At 42.5% G+C, this 22,385-nt stretch overlaps 1 protein-coding gene across 5 annotated transcripts in view; it reads left to right on the top strand.

Moving 5' to 3' along the window:
- The window catches only part of LOC140464522 (SEC14-like protein 5), a 57,057-nt gene that overhangs the window by 7,347 nt on the left and 27,325 nt on the right, over positions 1-22,385 (top strand). Inside the window, exons 1-5 of one of the 5 annotated variants that reach the window (XM_072559691.1) lie at positions 5,257-5,596; positions 9,967-10,036; positions 20,581-20,730; positions 21,498-21,629; positions 22,099-22,227. In XM_072559691.1, the coding sequence (XP_072415792.1) occupies positions 9,974-10,036; positions 20,581-20,730; positions 21,498-21,629; positions 22,099-22,227 (474 nt within the window). In that variant the 5' untranslated portion in view covers positions 5,257-5,596; positions 9,967-9,973. Of the gene's footprint in view, positions 1-5,256; positions 5,597-6,834; positions 7,007-7,939; positions 8,351-9,966; positions 10,037-20,580; positions 20,731-21,497; positions 21,630-22,098; positions 22,228-22,385 lie in introns of those variants that run through there. The other 4 variants (XM_072559689.1, XM_072559688.1, XM_072559692.1 and 1 more) reach the window with 4 other exon arrangements.

Here is a 22,385-nt window from a genome sequence, read left to right as displayed (position 1 = left end):
GTTTTAAAATAGTGATGGAAAAAGATAGACCAGATCTAAAATTTGAAGTTCGAAATTGGAGAAAGGCCACTTTTAATGGTATTAGGCAAGAACTTTCAAAAGCTGATTAGGGGCAGATGTTCGCAGGTAAGGGGATGGCTGGAAAATGGGAAGCCTTCAGAAATGAGATAATGAGAGCCCAGAGACAGTATATTCCTGTTAGGATGAAAGGGAAGGCTGGTAGGTATAGGGAATGCTGGATGACTAAAGAAATTGAGGGTTTGGTTAAGAAAAAGAAGAAAGCATATGTCAGGTATAGACAGGATAAATCGAATGAATCCTTAGAAGAGTATAAAGGCAGTAGGAGTATATGATATAAGATAGCTTTGGCAAATAGAGTTAAGGAAAATCCAAAGGGTTTTTACAAATACATTAAGGACAAAGGAGTGACTAGGGAGAGAATAGGGCCCCTCAAAGATCAGCAAGGCGGCCTTTGTGTGGAGCCACAGGTGATGGGGGAGATACTAAATGAATGTTTTGCATCAGTATTTACTGTGGAAAAGGACATGGAAGATATAGAATGTAGGGACATAGATGGTGACATCTTGAAAAATGTCCATATTACAGAGGAGGAAGGGCTGGATATCTTGAAATGCACAAAAGTGGATAAATCCACAGAACATAATCAGGAATACCCTAGAACTCTGTGGGAAGCTAGGAAAGTGATTGCTGGGCCTCTTCGTGATACATTTGTATTATCGATTGTCACGGGTGAGGTGCCAGAAGACTGGAGGTTGGCTAACATCGTGCCACTATTTAAGAAAGGTGGTAAGGACAAGCCAGGGAACTATAGACCAGTGAGCCTGATGTCGGTAGTGGGCAAATTGTTGGAGGGAATCCTGAGGGACAGGATCTACGTGTATTTGGAAAGGCAAGGACTGGTTAGGGATAGTCAACATGGCTTTGTGCGTGGGAAATCATGTCTCATAAACTTGATTGAGTTTTTGAAGAAGTAACAAAGAGGATTGATGAGGGCAGAGCGGTAGATGTGATCTACAGAGGAACTTTGATTATCCGAATATCAATTATCTGAATATTGGATTATCTGAAGGGGATCTCAAGGTCCCAATAGAAACATTACGTCAAAGAGCTGTTTCAACCTTGATTGCATCTTTTGTTTACAGGTACAATGATTAAGAATGAACTTGAGTCACTGAAATGCTGCCAAGAACAGTCCTGGACAGTCCAGGTACCGTCTCTAAATGACTGACCTCCCATACTCTCTCTCTCGCCCCACACTTTCCCTGGAGTTCTACATAGGGGTGAATCCTAAACCCCCTTCCCCAGATAATCTCTCCAACATTGTCAGGGCGGAGGTGGAACCTGTCAAATTGTTGTGCGTGTGTGTGCGCGCGCTATTTGCAGACTTAGCCCACAAAGGCAGCAGCAGCCTTACTGTCGGTGTACAGTCCAGCTGCCCTGGAAAAGAGGGGTGGGCTGGGGGGAGGATGTTTAGGGGTGGGTGGAGGTGCTGAAGGGGGTCGAATGGTGGGTAGGGATGAACGGGGGTGTGGGGTTGGGGGAGTGGGTTTGGGGACGGGCGTGAGGTGGACGGGGGTGCTGGTGTGGGAACGGATGGGGGTCTATTGGTTGGGGTTGGGGGTGAGGTGGGAGTGGAAGGCGTTGGGGGCGGGCAGGGGCGTGAGGTGGGAGCAGACGCTGTTAAGGGCGGGCAGGGAATGGGGTCTCGAGTGCAGTGTGCTGCTGCCTAGTCTTCTGAGCAGGGAGCAGACTTCACAGAAAACTCCTAGCCCCAGTGGAAATCAATTAACTGAATAATCAATTATCCGAATGAAATAGTGTCTGCCCGTCTCATTCGATAATCGAGGTTCCTCTGTATATGGACTTCAATAAGGTGTTCAACAAGGTTCCCCATGGGAGACTGGTTAGCAAGGTTAGATCTCATGGAGTACAGGGAGAACTAGCCATTTGGATACAGAACTGGCTCAAAGGTAGAAGACAGAGGGTGGTGATGGAGGGTTGTTTCTCAGACTGGAGGCCTGTGACCAGAGAGGTGGAATAGGCTGGGGCTGTTTTCCCTGGAGCATTGGAGGCTGAGGGTTGACCTTATAGAGATTTATAAAATCATGAGGAGCATGGATAGACAAGATCTTTTTCCTAGGGTGGGGGAATCCAAAACTCGAGGGTATAGGTTTAGAGTGAGAAGGGAAAGATATAAAAGAGTCCTCAGGGGCAACTTTTTCATGCAGCGGGTGGTGTGTGTATGTGGAATGAGCGGCTAGTGGAAATGGTGGAGGCCATTACAAGTGCAGCATTTAAAAGGCATCTGGATGGGTATATGAATAGGAAGGGTTTGGAGGGGTATTGGCCAGGTGGTATTAGATTAGGTTGGGATATCTGGTCGGCATGGATGAGTTGGACTGAAGGGTCTGTTTCCGTGCTGTATATCTCTATGACTCTATGACTCTAAGTTGCACCTTCTTGATTTACAGCCATTTCTGGGATGTTACCTACATCCTCTACAGTGAAGACCCATGCAAAATACTTGATCAATTCGTCTGCACTATCCTTAATTCCCATTAGTAATTCCCCATACTCACTTTTTATGGATCAATACTCACTTTGTTAACTCTTCTTTTTAAACTATCTGTAGAAATTCTTACTAGCTCTTTTTATATTTATAGCTTTCTCTCATGTACTAATTTTCCCTTGTTAATCTTTTAGTCATTCTTTGCTTCTTTATAGATTCTGTTCAATCTTCTGATTTCCACCCACCTTTGTGTAACTGAATGCTTTTCCTATAGGATAGATAGTATATTTTATCTTTTTAGTTAATCATTCAAATCACTACAATGGTGGATCTTCCCTCAGAATTGTTCTTTCCTTTTGAAGTGTAACAACTCTGTGTATTCTGAAATATCTCTTTCATTGTCTGCCATTGTATTTCTATTAATATCAAACTAAATTGTTGGTTTAAATCTGCTAGGTCTGTTTTCATGGTCTCATCATTACCTTTATCTAATTTGAAAATATTTGTCTTGGACTCATTTCTCCCGCTTTAAAACTGAATATAAAACTTAGTCATTCCATTGTTGCTACTACCTAAGGGTACCTTTTCTATGAGATGATTAATTCTATCTCATTCCACATACCTCATCTAGTGGACCCTGCTCTCTTGTTGACTCCAGAATGTGTAGTTCTAAAGTATTATCCTGAAATAATTCTGTGAACTCCTTATCAAGGCTATCTTTGACTCTCTGGTTTTTTTCAATCTATACGCTTTTTTTATATACTTTACCCTACTGTATTGCTCCTTTTCAGGGGTGGGAAATGTGTGCACAAAATTACAATAAATTACTTCATGCTTTTATAATTCGTCATCTCTCCCTAAGCTGCTTCTACATCCTGAATTCCTGAACTAAGGTAATTGCTCTGTATTTTGTTAATATCATCATATGACATGAGAAGTGTGAGATGTTCAGTATCAACTGCTTCTTCTCTTATAAGCGATCCCTTCCAAACTGTGAGATAATGGATCAGGAGATAGATTGTCTTAAATAAAGTTAAAAATCACCCAACACAAGGTTATAGCCCAACAGGTTTATTTGGAAGTACTATTTTTCCAAGCGCTGCTCCTTCATCAGGTAGCTGTGGAGCAGGATCATAAGACACAGAGTTTATAGCAAAAGATTGCAGTGTCATGCTAGTGGTATGATATATTGAACAAATCTAGATTGCTGTTAAGTCTTTCATCATTTAGAATAGGTTGCAAGTTTCAGTTAATTGATATGTAAATCCCAGAACTTCTTTCAAGTCACATTCTCGAGATAACTTAAGGATTTATATAAAAAAAAGGTGGCATCTCAACTTAGTGGGTTAGAGTCTATCTGTGTCCCGATCTTGAGTCAGACTGGTTCTATTTCCAAAGTAGGAATTTACAACATGTTATATAGATTGACTGCATGCAGACTGTGTGCCTTTTGAACAAAATAGAATGAATCTGCAAGTACAATTCTGAAAGTGGAAATTCATCCCATAGACTTATATGTGTGTGTGCCTGCATGTGAGAGGAAGAGGGAGTGTGTCTGTGTGTTTATGGTGAGTGTGAGTGTGTGTGCATGCTTGGTTGAGTGTGTGCATGAGTGTGACAGAGTATAAGTGTGAGAAGGTGTGTGGGTGGGTGTGAGTATGGGGGATGTATATGTGTGTCTGAGAGAGGGTCTGCATTTGTGTGTGAGTATGTAAGAGTGTGTGTATGTTTGTCTGTGTGTGTGTGAGTGTAAATGCTGGGGTCAGCTGTAGTGTGACATACACCCACGCACACACACTCTCAGAGACTTTTACTCTGTCACGCTCACACACACACCCAACCAAGCATGCACACATGCATACACACTCTCACATGCACACACACACATATACAGGTCTATGGGATGAATTTGCATTTTCAGAATTGTAATTGCAGATACATTCTATCTTGTTCAAAAAGCACACAATGTGCAGGCAGTCATTGCAGACAGTCAATCCGTATAACATGTTATAAATTCCTACTTTGGAAATAGAACCAGTCTGAATCAAGATTGAGATACAGACAGACTCTAATCTCACACCTTTAATGCATTGTCTAAGCTGAGATGTCACTTTTTTTATATAAAACTTTAAATTGGCTGGAGACTGTGACTTGACAGAAGTTCTGGGATTTACATATTAATGAATCGAAACCTGCAACTCATTCTAAAAGATGAAAGATTTACCAGCAATCTAGATTTGTTCAACATATGGTATCAGTTGTTTGACGCTGTGATCTTTTGCTATAAATTCTGTGTCTTATGATCGTGCTCCACAGCCACCTGATGAAGGAGCAGTGTTCGGAAAGCTAGTGCTTCCAAATGAGCCTGTTGGACTATAACCCGGTGTTGTGTGATTTTTAATTTTGTCCACCCTAGTCCAATTCCGGCACCTCTACATCACGTTTTTAAATGAGCGTTTGGTCACTCCCTTAACAACATGTATCACGAATTCGAAAACTAGGCAGTGGGGAACCCGGGTTCACTATACAGTATACAGCAGAAGCCAGGCCTTGGGTTGCTGTTAGCTTTCGAATTTGTTAGTTTTGGCTTTGATCGCGCAGCTTAGTGGATAGAATATCACTAGAGCTCGCTTTGAAACTGAGATGCTACTAATTGCGGAGTCGAGTGATGTAATGACTGAGATGGAAATGAGCCAGCAATGCATCCTGATTGTGGAGAGGGGAACACCAACATACACTAACTTGTATGACACTGCATGAGGGACTGCAGGGGCAGCTCACCCAGGCGCCCTGCTTGTTCGTGGTTGCACAAAAGAATCCCCTTGAGATCAAGGCGAGTTAGGTTAATATCTCAGCTTCACCAGACAATAAGCACCCACTTCGAGCAGAGAATGTGTTCAGAGGATCCACGTCCATTTGTGGTTCCTCGCGGTTCAGGGCAGACCCAGCTGCTGCCGGCGCTGCCTCGGTGTGTTCAGATTGAAGCAGCCCTGCCAAACGATAGTTACTGGAACCAAGAGTAACTGTGCACATTTTGGATCGAGGAGACCAAGTGAAATTAACCATGTAAGTACTGGAACTGAGCGAGTGAAACTAAGGCTGGGATAACTTCCTGACTAAGCACTGTACCTGTGGATGGATAGGACTGAGGAGATCTAATGACTTCCTCGCACTGTTAGAGTGCACAGCTCTCAATGGTCTGATGTTTAAATGTTTAAAGTTAGAGTACTTGTAGACATTATTACATTTGTTGAATATCTGTATTTGGAATTGAATTAAACCATGTTGTTATAGTTAACTTTTCGTATTACCATTGGACAGCCTTCAAATGTCTTAAGGTTTTGAGCCAAATATCATGGAGAATCTCTGCAGTTCTCTGACGGCTCCTCTCGTTTCTCCAGTTTAAATGCCGCCCCGTGCACCCACCGTTTCGGCTGTGATCACTCACCAGAATGATTGTGGCTGGTTTCCCGGCCCTAAGTGCCGTGGTTTTCGGGTGTTCCAGCACCCTGTGATGATCGCTATCGAGATAATTCTCTAGAACAATGCGGGTGCTTGTTGAGGAGAAAATGGAACTGACTGTCGCTGAAGTGACCCAGATCATGTTGGGAAAGTACCAGAGAGTGAGCAGTAACTGCATTCCTGCAGCAAGATAACACCTTCATTAGCAAATAAATCAGTAGAAGAGACTCCTGTAGATTCCCACAGAAATGCTTTGTGCAAATTTATGAACTGTCTCATGTTGGCTGGAACAAATGTGAAGTGACCTGGAGGGTGGGATGTGTACAATAAGGAACAGATGGCGAAGAGGAACTGCACTTCTCCTGGGAGTCTGACACGTTCAATCATTAAAGACAAAAAGGAAACTGTTTGGCAAACACGTTTGGAGTGACGTTTCCATGGCGATGGGGCGGGGTGAGTAGATCGGTTTGGGGAGTTTGGTCGTTGTAAGGATTACCAAACGCGACTTCATGCCAACAGCGAAGCTCCCTCTGAAATAATTCCCAGCGAAAGAGTATCGGCCATGCCCTGGGTAAGCGAGGTGCTTTTGTGTTGTGGAGCTGATGCATGCAATATTGTGAAAGCCTCACATCCACAACTACAATCAATTAATCCGAGCAGCAGTCACTGTTGCTGTCGCAATTTGCGTTGGAAATCTGCCTGACTCTTTCTAGACTGACTTCAAATCACACTCGTTTGAACCCGAACCCTGGTGTTAGTGGGACAAGTGCACTATTTTTCATGCACACACTCAACCAAGCATGCACACACACTCACACTCACCATAAACACACAGACACAGGCGAATTCGGGATTGGCGAACATGTACTGTATTCTTCCTGACTTTGTACAAGGAACAACAGCCGACCTGGAGAAAGCGGCGAGATTGAAATGCCGTGACCATTTGTCTGTCGTTTCACAGAACAGCAGCAGGCAGGCTCGGAAGTAAGCTTTGAGACAGCTCGGCTTTTTCTGGTAAGGAAACGGGCTCTGCGCTGGGCTTCGCGCAGAGTTCTGTCCCGGTGCACTCAGAGTTTCGTTTCACACACATAGACACACACTGTAACACATACAGTCACACACACTCTCACAGACACACACACAGACATAGATACACACAGATTCACAGACACAGTCACATACACACTCACGGACACACATTGACACTATCACACACTCAGACACACTCGCAGACACAGTCACACACTCACAGACACACACTCAGACACACAGTCACACACACTCACAGACACACAGTCACACACTCAGACACATACAGTCACACACACTCTCACAGACACACACAGTCTCACACACAGACATAGATACAGACACAGATTCACAGACACAGTCACATACACACTCACGGACACACATTGACACTGTCACACACTCAGACACACTCGCAGACACAGTCACACGCTCACAGACACACACTCAGACACACAGTCACACACACTCACAGACACACAGTCACACACACAGACACACTCAGTCACACACACTCAGACACATACAGTCACACACACTCTCACAGACACACACAGACATAGATACAGACACAGATTCACAGACACAGTCACATACACACTCACGGACACACATTGACACTGTCACACACTCAGACACACTCGCAGACACAGTCACACACTCACAGACACACACTCAGACACACAGTCACACACACTCACAGACACACAGTCACACACACAGACACACTCAATCACACACACTCAGACACATACAGTCACATAGACAGACACAGAGACACACACAGTCTCTCTCTCACACACACAGTCACACAGACACATACTCCCTATCCGAGATTAGCTCATTTACCACCCAATATCAGCTTGCCTGAGGGCGGAGCTAATGGCCCAAAATCAAGTAAAGACTCGCCGGCTGCTCTTATCCCCGGATCTGTAGCAGGTTTTCGAAGTGAGCTCTGTTGCCACCGATCGCAACTCCGTGTTACTTTGAAGTCGTTGATACATTTGTTTCAGCCAACATGAAGGGAATTGAAGACCGAGATTCCAAGTGGAAACCATTTAGGGCTTTTGGAACCTTCGTAATGGGAAAGTAGTGAGACGGGAGTGTTTGGGGGACATTGGGACTCGAATTGAAGGCATTAAGAAAATGGGAATTTAGAGCCAGAATATGCTGGAAACACTCAGTGTGTCAGGCAGCATCAACAGAGGAGCAGAGTAAACCTTTCAGCTCAATAGCCTCTGATCCGAACTGGGATATTGGAACAAACTTTCAAATCATTTCGAGAGATTGATGACCCGGAGAACTTGGTAAAGTTTGATTCCCGTTCAGGTGAGGCCTGTGCGCGAGTAGAGTTAAATGAGCCAAATCCACAGAATGAAGAGAACAAGATCTCTTACAAGTAGCAACCCGCTGCCTCCGCTAAGGAATGTAGGTTGGCAATGCCGAGCTCTTCACACAAACAACTCCATGAACGATTCTTGGACTGGGGTCTTCGAGGCCGAGTTCTCTGTTTTATCCTCCTTTAGCTTGCTGTAGGTGAGGGTCCTGACCAGGTGAGGGTCCTGACCAGGTGAGGGTCCTGACAGGTGAGGGTCCTGTCTAGGTGAGGTACCTGACCAGGTGAGGGTCCTGACAGGTGAGGGTCCTGTCTAGGTGAGGTTCCTAACCAGGGGAGGGTTCTGTCTAGGTGAGGGTCCTGACCAGGTGAGGGTCCTGACAGGTGAGGGTCCTGTCTAGGTGAGGTTCCTAACCAGGGGAGGGTTCTGTCTAGGTGAGGGTCCTGACAGGTGAGGGTCCTGTCTAGGTGAGGTACCTGACCAGGTGAGGGTCCTGACCAGGTGAGGGTCCTGACAGGTAAGGGTCCTGTCTAGGTGAGGTACCTGACCAGGTGAGGATCCTGACCAGGTGAGGGTCCTGACAGGTGAGGGTCCTGACAGGTGAGGGTCCTGTCTAGGTGAGGTACCTGACCAGGTGAGGGTCCTGACCAGGTGAGGGTCCTGACAGGTGAGGGTCCTGACCAGGTGAAGGTCCTGTCTAGGTGAGGTACCTGACCAGGTGAGGGTCCTGACCAGGTGAGGGTCCTGACAGGTGAGGGTCCTGTCTAGGTGAGGTTCCTAACCAGGGGAGGGTTCTGTCTAGGTGAGGGTCCTGACCAGGTGAGGGACCTGACCAGCAGAGGGTCCTGTCTAGGTGAGGTTCAAACCCAAGTAAAGGGCCTGCTGAGGTGAAAGTCCTAATCCAGGTGAGGACCTTAGTCAAGGGAAGGTCCTGCCCAGGGGTCTCATTAGTGATTTCAATTCTAAAGAAAATAACAAATAATTTAATGGAAGACAAAATGTCGTTGAATTTTAGTATATTTAAAAGTCCAGGATTGGAGCCTTTGATTGATTTTTCTTTGCAAATTTATCCTGGCTGCCTTTCTGGGAAACAGTCCATGTTCCACAAAATTTAATTAAATGTAGGATGCAAAAAGACTGAAGTTATTCACTGCGCGCAGCTGGTTGAATAAAAATCTACAAAAATATTTCCTACTCACTGTGCCCAAGGTCACTGGTTCATTTCTAGGGTGCCTGGCAACACATTTCAGGAGAAGATTTAAGACGATTTACATAAATGTTTTATTCTAAAGTTGGACTTTAATTTGCTGGGTTTAAAAGCTGATGATAATCCCTGTCTCTCTGCATCACCTCAGTGACTTGACAGTCCCCATATGTTGTCTTGGTATCACAGAGCTGACTGTAACACCATAGATGCAATCTGCCCAGGCTTCTGAGTGATTCTGTATGCCTACCAGGGTTAGCTTCATTTGCTTTAGTCTTGGGAAGAAAAGGAGTCAGCCAACTTGAAAGCAGCCATATGATGTTTAAGAATATTAGTCAATGCAAGCAATGATGAATTTGACTCAGTCTATATTTATGTAGTGATGGATTTGTTTGAAATTGCAGAGAGAAGATGGTGCAGAAATATCAGTCTCCAGTGCGGGTCTACAAGTATACATTTGAGATGGTGATGGCGGTGAGTTAGTATAATTACATTAGATGCCCTGATGCAACTAGTTCACCAAGACACTTTCTGTAACAGGTTCTTGTTAGCTCAGTGAAATTAAGAATAGAAGTAAAGGCCTTTTGTCCAACAAACATTTTAACTATAATTGATAAGCTCACCTTCCCATCATATCCTCTGATTTTGCTCGTTACAGGAGTAGATCGAATTGACCCTGTAACCCAAACTATCATTGTCTTTCACAGTTAACTTATTCCACAGCATATTTGGTGTGTCGGCCATAGTTCAATGAATAGAATCATTGTGTTTTAGTCAGCTGTGGTAAATTCAAGAGACTTAAACAAAAAAAATCTGGACTGACATTCCATTGCAATATTAAGGGAGAGTTATCCTGCGAAAGGTGACATCATTCAGATGCAATATTAAACTGAGGCCCTGTTTGTCTTCCCAGATGAATAAAAACAAGTTAACATTTTGAGTCCAGACTTGAACGTTAACTCTCCTTTTTTCCTACAAATGATGCCAGACCTGCTGAGTTTCTCCAGTAATTTCCATTTTTGTTTCAGATCTCCGGTATCCGCGGTTCTTTGTTTTATTTGAATGGAAAAGATCTCATGGTACTATTTTAATGAAGAGCAGGGCAGGTGTCCCTGGTGTCTTCAGGCCCTTATTTATCCTTCATTCAACATTGCACAAACAAATTACTTAGTCATTATTACATGGCTGTTTGTGGGAGCTTGCTATGCATAGATTGGCTGTGACATTTGTTATGATCTCTGTTGATATTCCTAATGGGCAAGTTAGATTCCAGATTGAAATTCTGCTTCATAGATCATATTTTGGTTTAATCGATGTGATGGTTTTTCAGTGAAAAATATCATGCAATGCTGCAGATTTGGTTTTAACAATAAAGCAAAAAAGAAATTAAGATAAAATAGAACAGTTCAAGTTAATTACATGTAATAAAATTTGTAAGGTTTTAAAACACTCTTCAAGACAAAAATCCCATCTAGCTCACCACTGTCATTTTTGTCTATTTATATATCAGAGAGAGTTCCCTTTTCTGTTCCATTTACAGGTTTCACTTAATTGCTTCTTTCAGTACCAGTCTTAAGAGTTTAATGACCTTCTCGATTAGATTAGATTACTTACAGTGTGGAAACAGGCCCTTCGGCCCAACTAGTCCACACCGCCCCACCGAAGCATAACCCACCCATACCCCTACATCTACATCTACCTAACACTATGGGCAATTTAGCATGGCCAATTCACCTGACGTGCACATCTTTGGACTGTGGGAGGAAATCGGAGCACCCAGAGGAAACTCACGCAGACACGGGGAGAACGTGCAAACTCCACACAGTCAGTCGCCTGAGGCGGGAATTAAACCCGGGTCTCTGGCGATGTGAGGCAGCAGTGCTAACCACCAAGACACTGTGCCGCCCAATGTAAATCTATGGAATTCCTTGCCCAGTGAAGTAAACATTTTTAAAGATAGATTTTTTTTCTGAACAATAATGGAATTAAAGGTTATGGTGAGAGCGTGAGTAAGTGGATCTGAGTCAATGAAATGAACAGCCATGATGGCGCAGCACACTCAAAGAGTCATTGATCATTTACTTCTCCTTGATCATTTACACAACTGAGCTGAAAGTTTTTTAGCTTCAAAGAATCCCTTCAGGTTTCTAACCATACATTTCTGGTTTAGAATTTTAAAATTAAAACCCTAACACTGAAGGTTTCATAACTGTGTTGAACTGACTTTAACCTCTTCGAACCTCAGCTTGGTCTCCTGAAAACTGCCAACAAAAGCTTTCCAATCTATTAGCTTTTCTTAAACAAAAGAACAATTCTTGATTCTCCTGAACCAAAGGCGAGCTCATGCCTTTCAATACTTGATGGCTTTCACTGTAAAAAACAGAAACTTTACATACATGCTTCTTACATTAGAACTGCTATCATGCTTCAAAAGTACTTAATTGGGTTTGAAACACTCTGGGACTCATGAAGTTGTGAACGGCGCTACATAAATTCATTTTTTTTCCCTTTGAGTGAAAACTTTATCTGACATATTAAAAGCAAAGTACTTTTTTTCATTCTTTTTTCTAGTTCCCACCAACTTTCCTATTCCCTCACACTCTCCCATTCTCACATACTCTCCCAGACCTTGTGTCGCTGATCGTAATCACTACTGATTTGATCCTCCTCTTGCACATGGATACACAATAATCTCACATCTCAAGTGCCCTGTGTCACTGACCTTCTGTATTGATATTAATCTAGCCTCCTCACACTGTAACTCAGTAATCTCACATCCCCAGTATCCTGTGTCTCTGATTATTTCTCTACTAATATTAGCCTTAACTCTGTCTCGTTGTCATTCAGTAACTCTTCCTTTTAGCAACCTTAATATTGTGATCAAGATATCTTGTAAGCAAAATATTTTAAGAACAAAAGAGAAAGGGTGTGGAAGTTACCAATCTTCAGTAAATATTGATTATTAAAGCATGCCTTTATATAGTACATTCTGATCCTGTACTGAACCCGTGATGCCAGCAGCCAAGAATTTTGAGCCTGACCCAGCACAAGTCCTGCGATATAGAACACCTGAAAATCAGAATAATTGTGAGTTTCAGTCTGCTCTACTTTCAGTAACTGGACCAAATCTGGTAACCCTTGTGTGTGAATGCATGACTGAGTTTGGTGCTGAGCCACACTGATAACAAATTGTCGTCAATCCCGTTGGAAACTGAATGGAAATTGGTTGAGGGTGAACTCAGCTTTGGTTGAGCTATCATAGGTGTAAGAACATAGGAACTAGGAGCAGGAGTAGGCCATCTGACTCTTCGAGTGTGCTGCGCCATCATGGCTGATCATTTCATTGACTCAGATCCACTTACTCACGCTCTTACCATATCCTTTAATTCCATTATTGTTCAGAAAAAAATCTATCTTTAAAAATGTTTACTTCACTGGACAAGGAATTCCATAGATTTACAACCTTCTGGGTGAAGGAGTTCCTTCTTAATTCAGTCCTAAATCTGCTTCCTCTAATCTCGAGGCTATGCCCTCTTGTCCTAGTTTCACCTGCCAGTGGAAACATTCTCTCTACTTCTATCTTAGCTCTTCTCTTCATAATTTTATGTTTCTATAAGATCGCCCCTCATTCTTCTGAATTCCAATGAATATAATCTCAGTCTCTCCTCATAAGCCAACCCTCTCAACTACAGAACTAACTGAGTGAAACTCCTCTGCACCCCCTCTAGTGCCAGTACATCCTTTCTCAAGTAAGCAGACCAAAACTATACACAGTGCTCCAGGTATGGCCTCACCAGCACCCTGTGCTGTTGCAATATAACCTCTCTTCTTGTAAACTCTATGCCTTTAGCAATGATGGATAAAATTCCATTTGCCTTCCTAATTACTTGTCGTACCTGCAGACCAACCCTCTGTGATTCATACACAAGGACACCCAGGTCCCTCTGCATAGCAGCATGCTGCAACGTTTTACTATTTAAGTAATAATCCTTTTTACTGTTACTCCTTCCAAAATAGCTGACTTCACATTTATTAACATTGTACTCCATCTGCTAGACCTTTGTCCACTCCCTCAAAGGATCTATGTTCCTCTGCAAAGTTTCACAATCCTTTGCACATTTTGCTCTGCCACTCATCTTAGTATCATCTGCAAATCTTGGTACACTGCATCTGGACCCCAATTCCAAATCATCTATATAAATTATGAATAATTGCGATCCCGACGCTGATCCCTGAGGCACACCACTCATAGAGTCATAGAGTCTTAGAGATGTACAGCAAGGAAAAAGACCCTTCGGTCCAACCTGTCCATGCTGACCAGATATCCCAACCCAATCTACTCCCACCTGCCAGCATCCGACCCATATCCCTCCAAACCCTTCCTGTTCATATACCCATCCAAATGCCTTTTAAATGTTGCAATTATATGAGCCTCCACCACCTCCTCTGGCAGTTCATTCCATATGCGTATCACCCTCTTCATTAATAAGTTACCCTTTACGTCTCTTTTGTATCTTTCCCCTCTCACTCTAAACCTATGCCCTCTAGTTCTGGACTCCCACACCCCAGAGAAGAGACCCAGCCTCTATTTATCCTAGCCCTGCCTCTCATGATTTTATAAACCTCTATAAGATCACCCCTCAGCCTCCAACGCTCCAGGGAAAACAGTCCCAGCTGAATCAACCTCTCCCTATAGCTCAAATCCTCCAACCCTGGCAATATCCTTGTAAATCTTTCTGAACCATTTCAAGTTTCACAACATCTTTCTGATAGGAAGGAGACTAGAATTGCACTCAATATTCCAAAAGTGGCCTAACCGATGTCCTGTACAGCCGCAACATGACCTTCCAACTCCTGTACTCAATACACGTTACTGATTGTCAACCAGAATAGCACTCATTTATCCCCACTCTTTGCTTTCTGTTAGCCAACAAATCCTCTAACCATACTAATACTTAACCCATAATGCCATGCATCCTTATTTTATGCAACAGCCTCTTGTGCAGCACCTTGTTGAAGGCCTTTTGGAAATCTAGGCAAACCACATCCTCTGGGTCCCCGTTGTCCACCTTGCTCGTAATGTCTTCATAGAATTCCAAAAGATTTGTCAAGACGACCTGTCCTTCATGAACCCATGCTGCGTCTGCCCAACGGGACAATTTCTATTGAGATGCCTTGCTATTTATTCCTTGATAATAGACTCAAGCATCCTCCCAACTACAGAGGTTAAGCTAACCAGTCTATAATTCCCCATCTTTTATCTACCTCCCTTTTTAAACAGTGGCGTCACATTTACTGTTTTCCAATCTGCTGGAACTGCCCTAGAGTCCAGCAAATTTTGAAATACTACCACCAGTACACTTGCTATTTCTCTGGCCATCTCTTTTAGTACCCTGAGATGCATTCCATTAGGGCCAGGATACTTGTCTATCTTTAGCTCCATTACCTTGCCCAATACTACCTCTTCTGTAATAACGATTGTTTCCAATCCGCACCTACCTTCATCTCTTTGTCAATTACCGGCATGTTCATACTGTCCTAGAATCAGAGAGTCATAGAGGTGTACAGCATGGAAACAGACTCTTCGGTTCAACTGGTCCATGCTGACCAGACATCCCAACCTAATCTAGTCCCACCTGCCAGCACCTGGCCCATATCCCTCCAAGCCCTTTCTTTCATATACCCATCTAAATTCCTTTTAAATGTTGCTATTGTACTAGCCTCCTCCACTTCCTCTGGCAGCTCATTCTGTACTCATACCGCCCTCTGCATGAATAAGTTGCCCCTTGGGTCCCTTTTATATCTTTTCCCTCTCACCCTAAACCTATGCCCTTTACTTCTGCACTCTCCCACCCCAGGGAAAAGATTTTGTCTATTTATGTCATCCATGCCCCTCATGATTTTATAAACCTCTATAAACCACCCTTCAGCCTCTGATGCTCCAGGGAAAACAGCCCCAGGCTATTCAACCTCTCCCTATAGCTCAAATCCTCCAACTCTGACAACATCCTTATAAATCTTTTCTGAACCCTTTCAAATTTCACAACACTATTCCGATAGGAAGGAGACCAGAATTATTCCCCATCTTTTATCTACCTCCCTTTTTAAACAGTGGCATCACATTTGCTGTTTTCCAGTCTGCAATATTCCAAAAGTGGCCTGACCAATGTTCTGTACAGCCACAACATGACCTCCCAACTCCTGTACCCAATACTCTGACCAATAAAGGAAAGCATATCAAATGCCTTCTTCACTATCCTATCTACCTGCGATTCTATTTTCAAGGAGCTATGAACCTGCACTCCAAGGGCTCTTTGTTCAGCAATACTCCCTAGGACCTTACCATTAAGTGTATAAGTCCTGCTAAGATTTGCTTTCCCAAAATGCAGCACCTCACATTTATCTAAATTATACTTCATCTGCCACTCCTCATCCTGTTGGCCCATCTGATCAAGATCCTGTTGTAATCCAAGGTAGCCTTCTTCGCTGTTCACTGCACCTCCAATTTTGGTGTCTTCTGCAAACTTACTAACTATACCTCTTATATTCACATCCAAATCATTTATATAAATGATGAAAAATAGCAGAACTAGCACTGATCCTTGTGGCACTCCACTGGTCACAGGCCTCCAGACTGAAAAACAACAATCCAATACCACCTTCTACCCTTGAGCCAATTCTGTATCCAAATGATTAGTTTTCCCTGTATTCCATGAGTTCTAACCTTGCTATATAGTCTCCTATGGGGAACCTTGTCGAACGCCTTACTAAAGTCCATATAGATCACATTTACTGCTCTGCCCTCATCAATCCCCCTCCACTGTGAAGACCAATTAAAAAATACCTGTTTAATGCCTTGGCCATTTCATCATATCCCATAACCAACTGCCCCTTCTCATCCTCTAAAGGATCAACGTTTACTTTAGCCACTATTTTTCTTTTTGTATATTTATAGAAACTGTCGCTATCTGTCTTTATATTCAGTGCTAGTTTTTTTTCTCAAGTTCTATCTTACTTTACTTTACAGCTCTTTCTGTTAACCTTTAAAGTCTTCCCAATCTTCTAGTTTCCTCCTGTTTTTGCCCACTTTGTATGCCTTCTCTTTCAATTTGATAGCTTCCTTTATTTCCTTAGACTCTCATGACAGATTACCCCTGTTCTTACAGTCCTTTCTTTTCACTATGGTATACTTTTGCTGAGCACTTTAAAAATTTGCTTTGAAAGTCCTTTACTAGCTCGTCAACTGTCCTACCATAAAATATTTATTTCCAGTCTACTTTAGCCAAGTCCTCCTTCATTCTATTGTAGTCTCCCTTGTTTGAGGACAGGACCCTGGTATTGAATTTTATCTTCACACTCTCTATCAGTATGTTAAATTCAACCATACTGTGATCACTCCTTTCAGGAGGATACCAACTATGAGCTAATTAATTATTCATGTCCCATTACACCGGACCAGATCTAGGATAGCTTGCTCCCTCGTCGATTCCATTACATACTGTTCATGAAAACTATCCCACATACACAAAATGAACTCCTCCTCAAGGCTACCCTGACCGAGCTGGTTCGACCAATCGACATGTAGACTAAAATCCCCTGTGATAACTGCCATTCCGTTTGTACAGGCATCAGTTATTTCTTTGTTTATTGCCCACCCCAATGTGATGTTATTATTTGGTGACCTAAAGACTACACCTATCAGTGACTTTTTCTTCTTAGAATTTCTAATTCCCACCCAAATGCATTCAACCTTATTCTCCATAGAACCTATATCATCTCTCAGTACCACCCTGATGTCATCCTTGAATATCAGAGCTACACCACCTCCCTTACCTTCCTGCCTGTCCTTCCAAATAGTCTGATACCCCGGGATATTTAATTCCCAGCCATAACCATCCTGTAACCATACCTCCGTTATGGCTACTAAATTATGTTCATTCGTGATGATTTGTGTTGTTAACTCATCAACCTTGTTACGAATGCTACGAGCATTCAGGTAAAGTGCTGTTATGCTATCTTTCTTACTGTCATGATTTCTAACATCTTTACTAATATCTCCACAGTTATCCTTCCTTTTTACTTCTTTCATAGTCTGGCTTGAACTTAAACCCTCCTGCTGCTTACCTTTTTACTTACAATCATACTTACTGTTGCTTTCCCTTTCCCTTCCCCCCTGACTCACTTGTTTAAAGTCCTAGTGACCACCCTATTTATCCTTTTCGCTAGGACGCCGGTTCCAGATCAGTTCAGGTGGCGACCGTCCCATCGGTACAGATACCCCCAGTTCCAAAACTGATGCCAATGCCTCATGAAATGGAACCCTTCTTTCCCAAGCCACTCCCTTAGCCATGTGTTTACATCCCTAATTTTCTTATCCCTAAGCAAATTTGCACGTTGCTCAGGCAGTAATCAGGAGATTATGACCCTCAAGGACATGTTCCGTAATTTCGATCCTCCTGCTTGATAATCCCCAAACAGGTCCTCCTTCCTAGCCTTGCCTATATTGTTTGTCCCAACATGGACCACAAAACTGGATCCTCCCCCTCCCACTCCAATATTCTTTCAAGCAGGTCAGAGGTGTCCTGCATCCTGGCACCGAACAGGCAACACACTATGCAGGGCTCCTGATCCAGCTTGCAAAGGATACTATCAATCCCCCTAATTATAGAATCCCCTACAATTATCACTTGTCTTTTTATCCCTAGGTTGAATGCCTTCTCAAGTGATACATGATGAAATGCCCTCTTTTGCAGGGTACAGGAATGTTCTGGGTATCCATAAACAGTACTAGAGGGAGACATTTTCAAGGCACCTATTTGAAATGAACAATCAGAGCCAGCAGTGCCACTCTGTGTCCCACAGTATGTAAATATCACACAGCAACCTATTGTGAGCACAGCCATGTGCTCCTTCTGTCATCCTACAGAACAGATGCGCCTGCTGCACTTTACACAGGGATCCATTGTCTGCGATCATCTTGTTTAGGAGAGGAGAGGATATTAGCGTATAACAGCAAAAGTCTACCAGTTCTCTCTATACTTGTAAACCGGTTAGGAGAATCTCAAATTGTTCTGTTGCATCTTCCTCCCTTCACTTTTATAGTAACATTTTCTGAGCCTCAGAAAACTGTATTTGATGAGAGGCTATAATCTGATGTCAATAGTACTGTAGAAGTGGCATATTTATGAAACAATACGTTGTATTTTGTCCATGTCTCTTTCACACATACAGATGGCAGTCAGTGCTTTCATTTGCTTTCTCTCAGTAATAAGCAGGATTAGCTATGTCTGTCTGTCTCATCCCCACTATCCCATACTCATAAGGAGTGTTTTTATATTTCTGTCTTTCATAGTGCAAGTTAAATAAAGCAAACACTCCTCTTTTAGAAGCTGTCAATGAATAGGCATCATGCCAGGATGCTCGCATAAATTATTCTGACAATGTGAATCTAAATTGACAGGCTTAAGCCTCTCTCTGTGTCTATCTGTCTTGCACATGCAGACACAGGCCATTCTGTGTCACATGTAGATACAAGTTAGGACAACTTTATGAGGTATTCCAGCATATTGTCTAATCATTGACAGTTTGTAACAAAGCAGTGTTTTGTTTGTTTAACAAGCACAAGATTAATAAAACATTTTTAGAAATCAGTTTTCCACATTCCTCACCCAGTGAAGAAATCACAATCATTCAGGCAAATAAAGATCCAGTCACCTGCTCAAAAAATTGGATTCACATTCTGTCACATAGAGACTTTCATCGAGTTTCTGATTGGGGGTTAGTCCCTAATTTTTGCTCATCAACTACATACTGTGACCCATAAAGCAATGTTCTCATTCAGTGCTGACTGCTAGACTAATGGAAACCTAAAATACTGCTGAAGTATAATTAATTAAATGTGGCACAGCCACTTATAGGTAAATGACAGAAGACGGAGGTAAACATGTTGGTAGCAAAGACACAAGCAGCTGGTCTTGCCTTTGCAAAGGTCTTGGGGTATGAATAGTCCCGACATCACCAAGTGAGTTGGTGATGAGAAATGGCCAAGGGGTGGAACAATATGAACACTTCTCTCCATTTGATGGCTGGCAAAAGTGAAGGTGCCAGACAGGTGACCCTGCATGTTTCTCCAGAGCACTCTTCTCATAGGATTGTGATGTAATCTGTCTAGAAAAGGGCAGAAAAGCAGCAACAACTTGTCTTTACACAACACCTTTAAGGTAGTAAAATATTTTTCACAGGACCATTGTCAAACTGGAAAGTTGCGTCAAATAAGGAGACATTATGACAGGTGACTGGAAGTGTGGACAAACAGGTAGACCGTAGGAACATTTTAAAGGAGGAAATAAAGATAGGAAGGTTCAGGGAGAAAGTTCAAAAGTTAAACACCTGGTAACTGAAAGCACAGCCAGCAATGGCAGAGCAATTAAAATCAGACATGTAAAAGAGGCCAAAATTAAAGGAGAACACATCCTTTGGAGACTGTGAGAGACTACGGAGATAAGTAAAGGTGAGGCCATGGGATTATTTTAAAATAAGGAGGAAAACTTCAAAATCAAAGCATTGTTTAATCTCAGCTTGTAAATATTGAGAAGATACTCACAGGTGGATACAGTATACCTTCTACAGGGCATCATGGACTAACTTCCATCTCTCCATTGCTCATCCACACTACCACTTACTTCACATATTAAGGGATATTTCCAATGGGAACACTGTTGTCACAACATCTTGAAAATACCAGAAAATTAACCTTGTTTGCCCAATATCAAACATAAGAAGATTGCTGAGGGTTTGGTTACAGCCACTGCTCACTGTTGAGTTGCACCCCAGCAAGAGGAATGGCCTTCACTGGTAAAAACAAACAGCTGACACAAAACAGTGAAACTGTGGGAATTTAGTATCTTCATCGGCTATTGAGAGTATTGAGGATTGATTTGATGATTAGTGGCAAGGAATTCAGAGGGTTGAGCTCTGTTTATTTGCTTGTTCTCTGAAGAATTAACTTCCTATTCCAGGCTTATGAGAAGAGGTTCCCAACGTGTCCATTGATCCCAGTTTTCCTGGGTAGTGAGAAACTCAGTGAGTACAAGAGTGAAGATGAATCACTGCACATTGTGGAGAGAAGCTGCAAGCTGAATGTAGATGCACCAAGGTTACTGAAGAAGGTGAATGTATGTTCTTACCAATTTGTGTAATCACCAAACTGTGGTCTTACAGAAAAACTTTCACATAGAACAGCTATGTCTGGCTGACTTGGCCTAGGATCAATCAGACTCCTGCTGGATGAAGATGGAAGTGATGGATCTGTGCTGAGCTGGAAATATTGGACCCCTGCTGGGTTGGGAGTATCTGATCTACTCTGGGAACATTAAATCTGTTCTAGATTGAGAGTATCAGACCTTTATTTCCATGTAGAAAGTTGTTCTGATCTGGAATGCATTGCCTGAGAGGGAAATGAAAGCAGACAGAAGAGCAACTTTCAAAATGGAAGAGAACTTTCTTCATAAAAATAAATTAGCGATAGGATAGGTCTGATTTGATGAAGCTTTCAAAGATAAAGCACTTTGGAGATTGTGAGGCTGCAAGAGACTAAGGAGATAAGTATAGGTGAGGCCATGGGAATATTTTAAAATAAGGAGGAAAACTTCAAAATCAAAACATTATTTAATCTCAGCTTGTAAATGTTGAGGTATGATAGGCTGAATGGTCTCCTTATCTGCTACATCATTCTATTATTCTATTACCTATGTTGGGCAGGGCTGGGCTGTATTTCCAGTTTTGGATTGGGAAAGCATTGTGCTTTGTTTGAAAATAGTTTGATTTGTCTGAGCTTTTCTGTGACTTGTTTCTGTGCTTAGTAATGAAACTAGTTGAAATAACTCTGGCCATACTCCCTTGTCTGACTATGGTGTACCATCCGTGGCCATTGCAGATTGCAGGAGTGGAATATGTTTCCTTCATACAGAAGAACACAGTGAACTGGAAGGAGCGCACACTACTGATCGAGGCTCACAATGAGACATTTTCTAACAGGGTCATCGTCAATGAGGTCTGCAGTTACAGAGTGAGTTGCAGAATTTGCATTTAAGAGTCATGCTTTATCACACTGCATTTTAAAATCCTAAATCTTTGTGCACCTCAATCATTTTCTCTTTTTGTGAGGAGCTGCTCCTCTCTTTAAAAGCCTGCCCTAAGAGTTCCTTAGGTGCCTTAGCGTCATATTTTGTTGTATATTCACATTGCTCCTATGAAGCATATTGGGATGTTTACTTGCGTTAAAGATGCTTTATTATGATGGTGTAATTTGTACACTTATCATACTTACTGTTGGTTTCCAATTTGGTTGCTTACAGTTTGTTTAATCTGCCTACAGTTTGTCTGCATATTGTCTAAACACTGTCTGCATGTACTATTCCCATGCAATGGAACCAACAGTTTTTATATGGATGGGCAGCTGGGCTAGTGCTGGTGCTGAGTGGAGAATTTCTTGGATATTAATTTTAAATGTGTCTGTGTTGATTTCCTTTATCCAGGTTCATCCTGACAATGAGGAATGGACTTGTTTTGAGCAGTCTGCATCGCTGGACATCAGATCTTTCTTTGGGTTTGAAAGTACAGTGGAAAAGATTGCAATGAGACAGTACACCTCCAACATCAAAAGGGTAAGAGACTTTCCTGTTCTACCCTCTGTCTTCAGTGACTGAGTTGGAGGGCAAGAAGTTGGGGGGTTACAGGAATGTGGACATACAGTACATTACTGGATCTAGACTCAAATATAGCCCAGAATCTCTGATGGATATTTTCTGTCTGTACTGGCCTT

Source organism: Chiloscyllium punctatum, chromosome 40, assembly GCF_047496795.1.
Source record: "Chiloscyllium punctatum isolate Juve2018m chromosome 40, sChiPun1.3, whole genome shotgun sequence".
NCBI lineage: Eukaryota > Metazoa > Chordata > Chondrichthyes > Orectolobiformes > Hemiscylliidae > Chiloscyllium > Chiloscyllium punctatum.
This window is presented reverse-complemented; position numbering and strand designations above follow the sequence as displayed.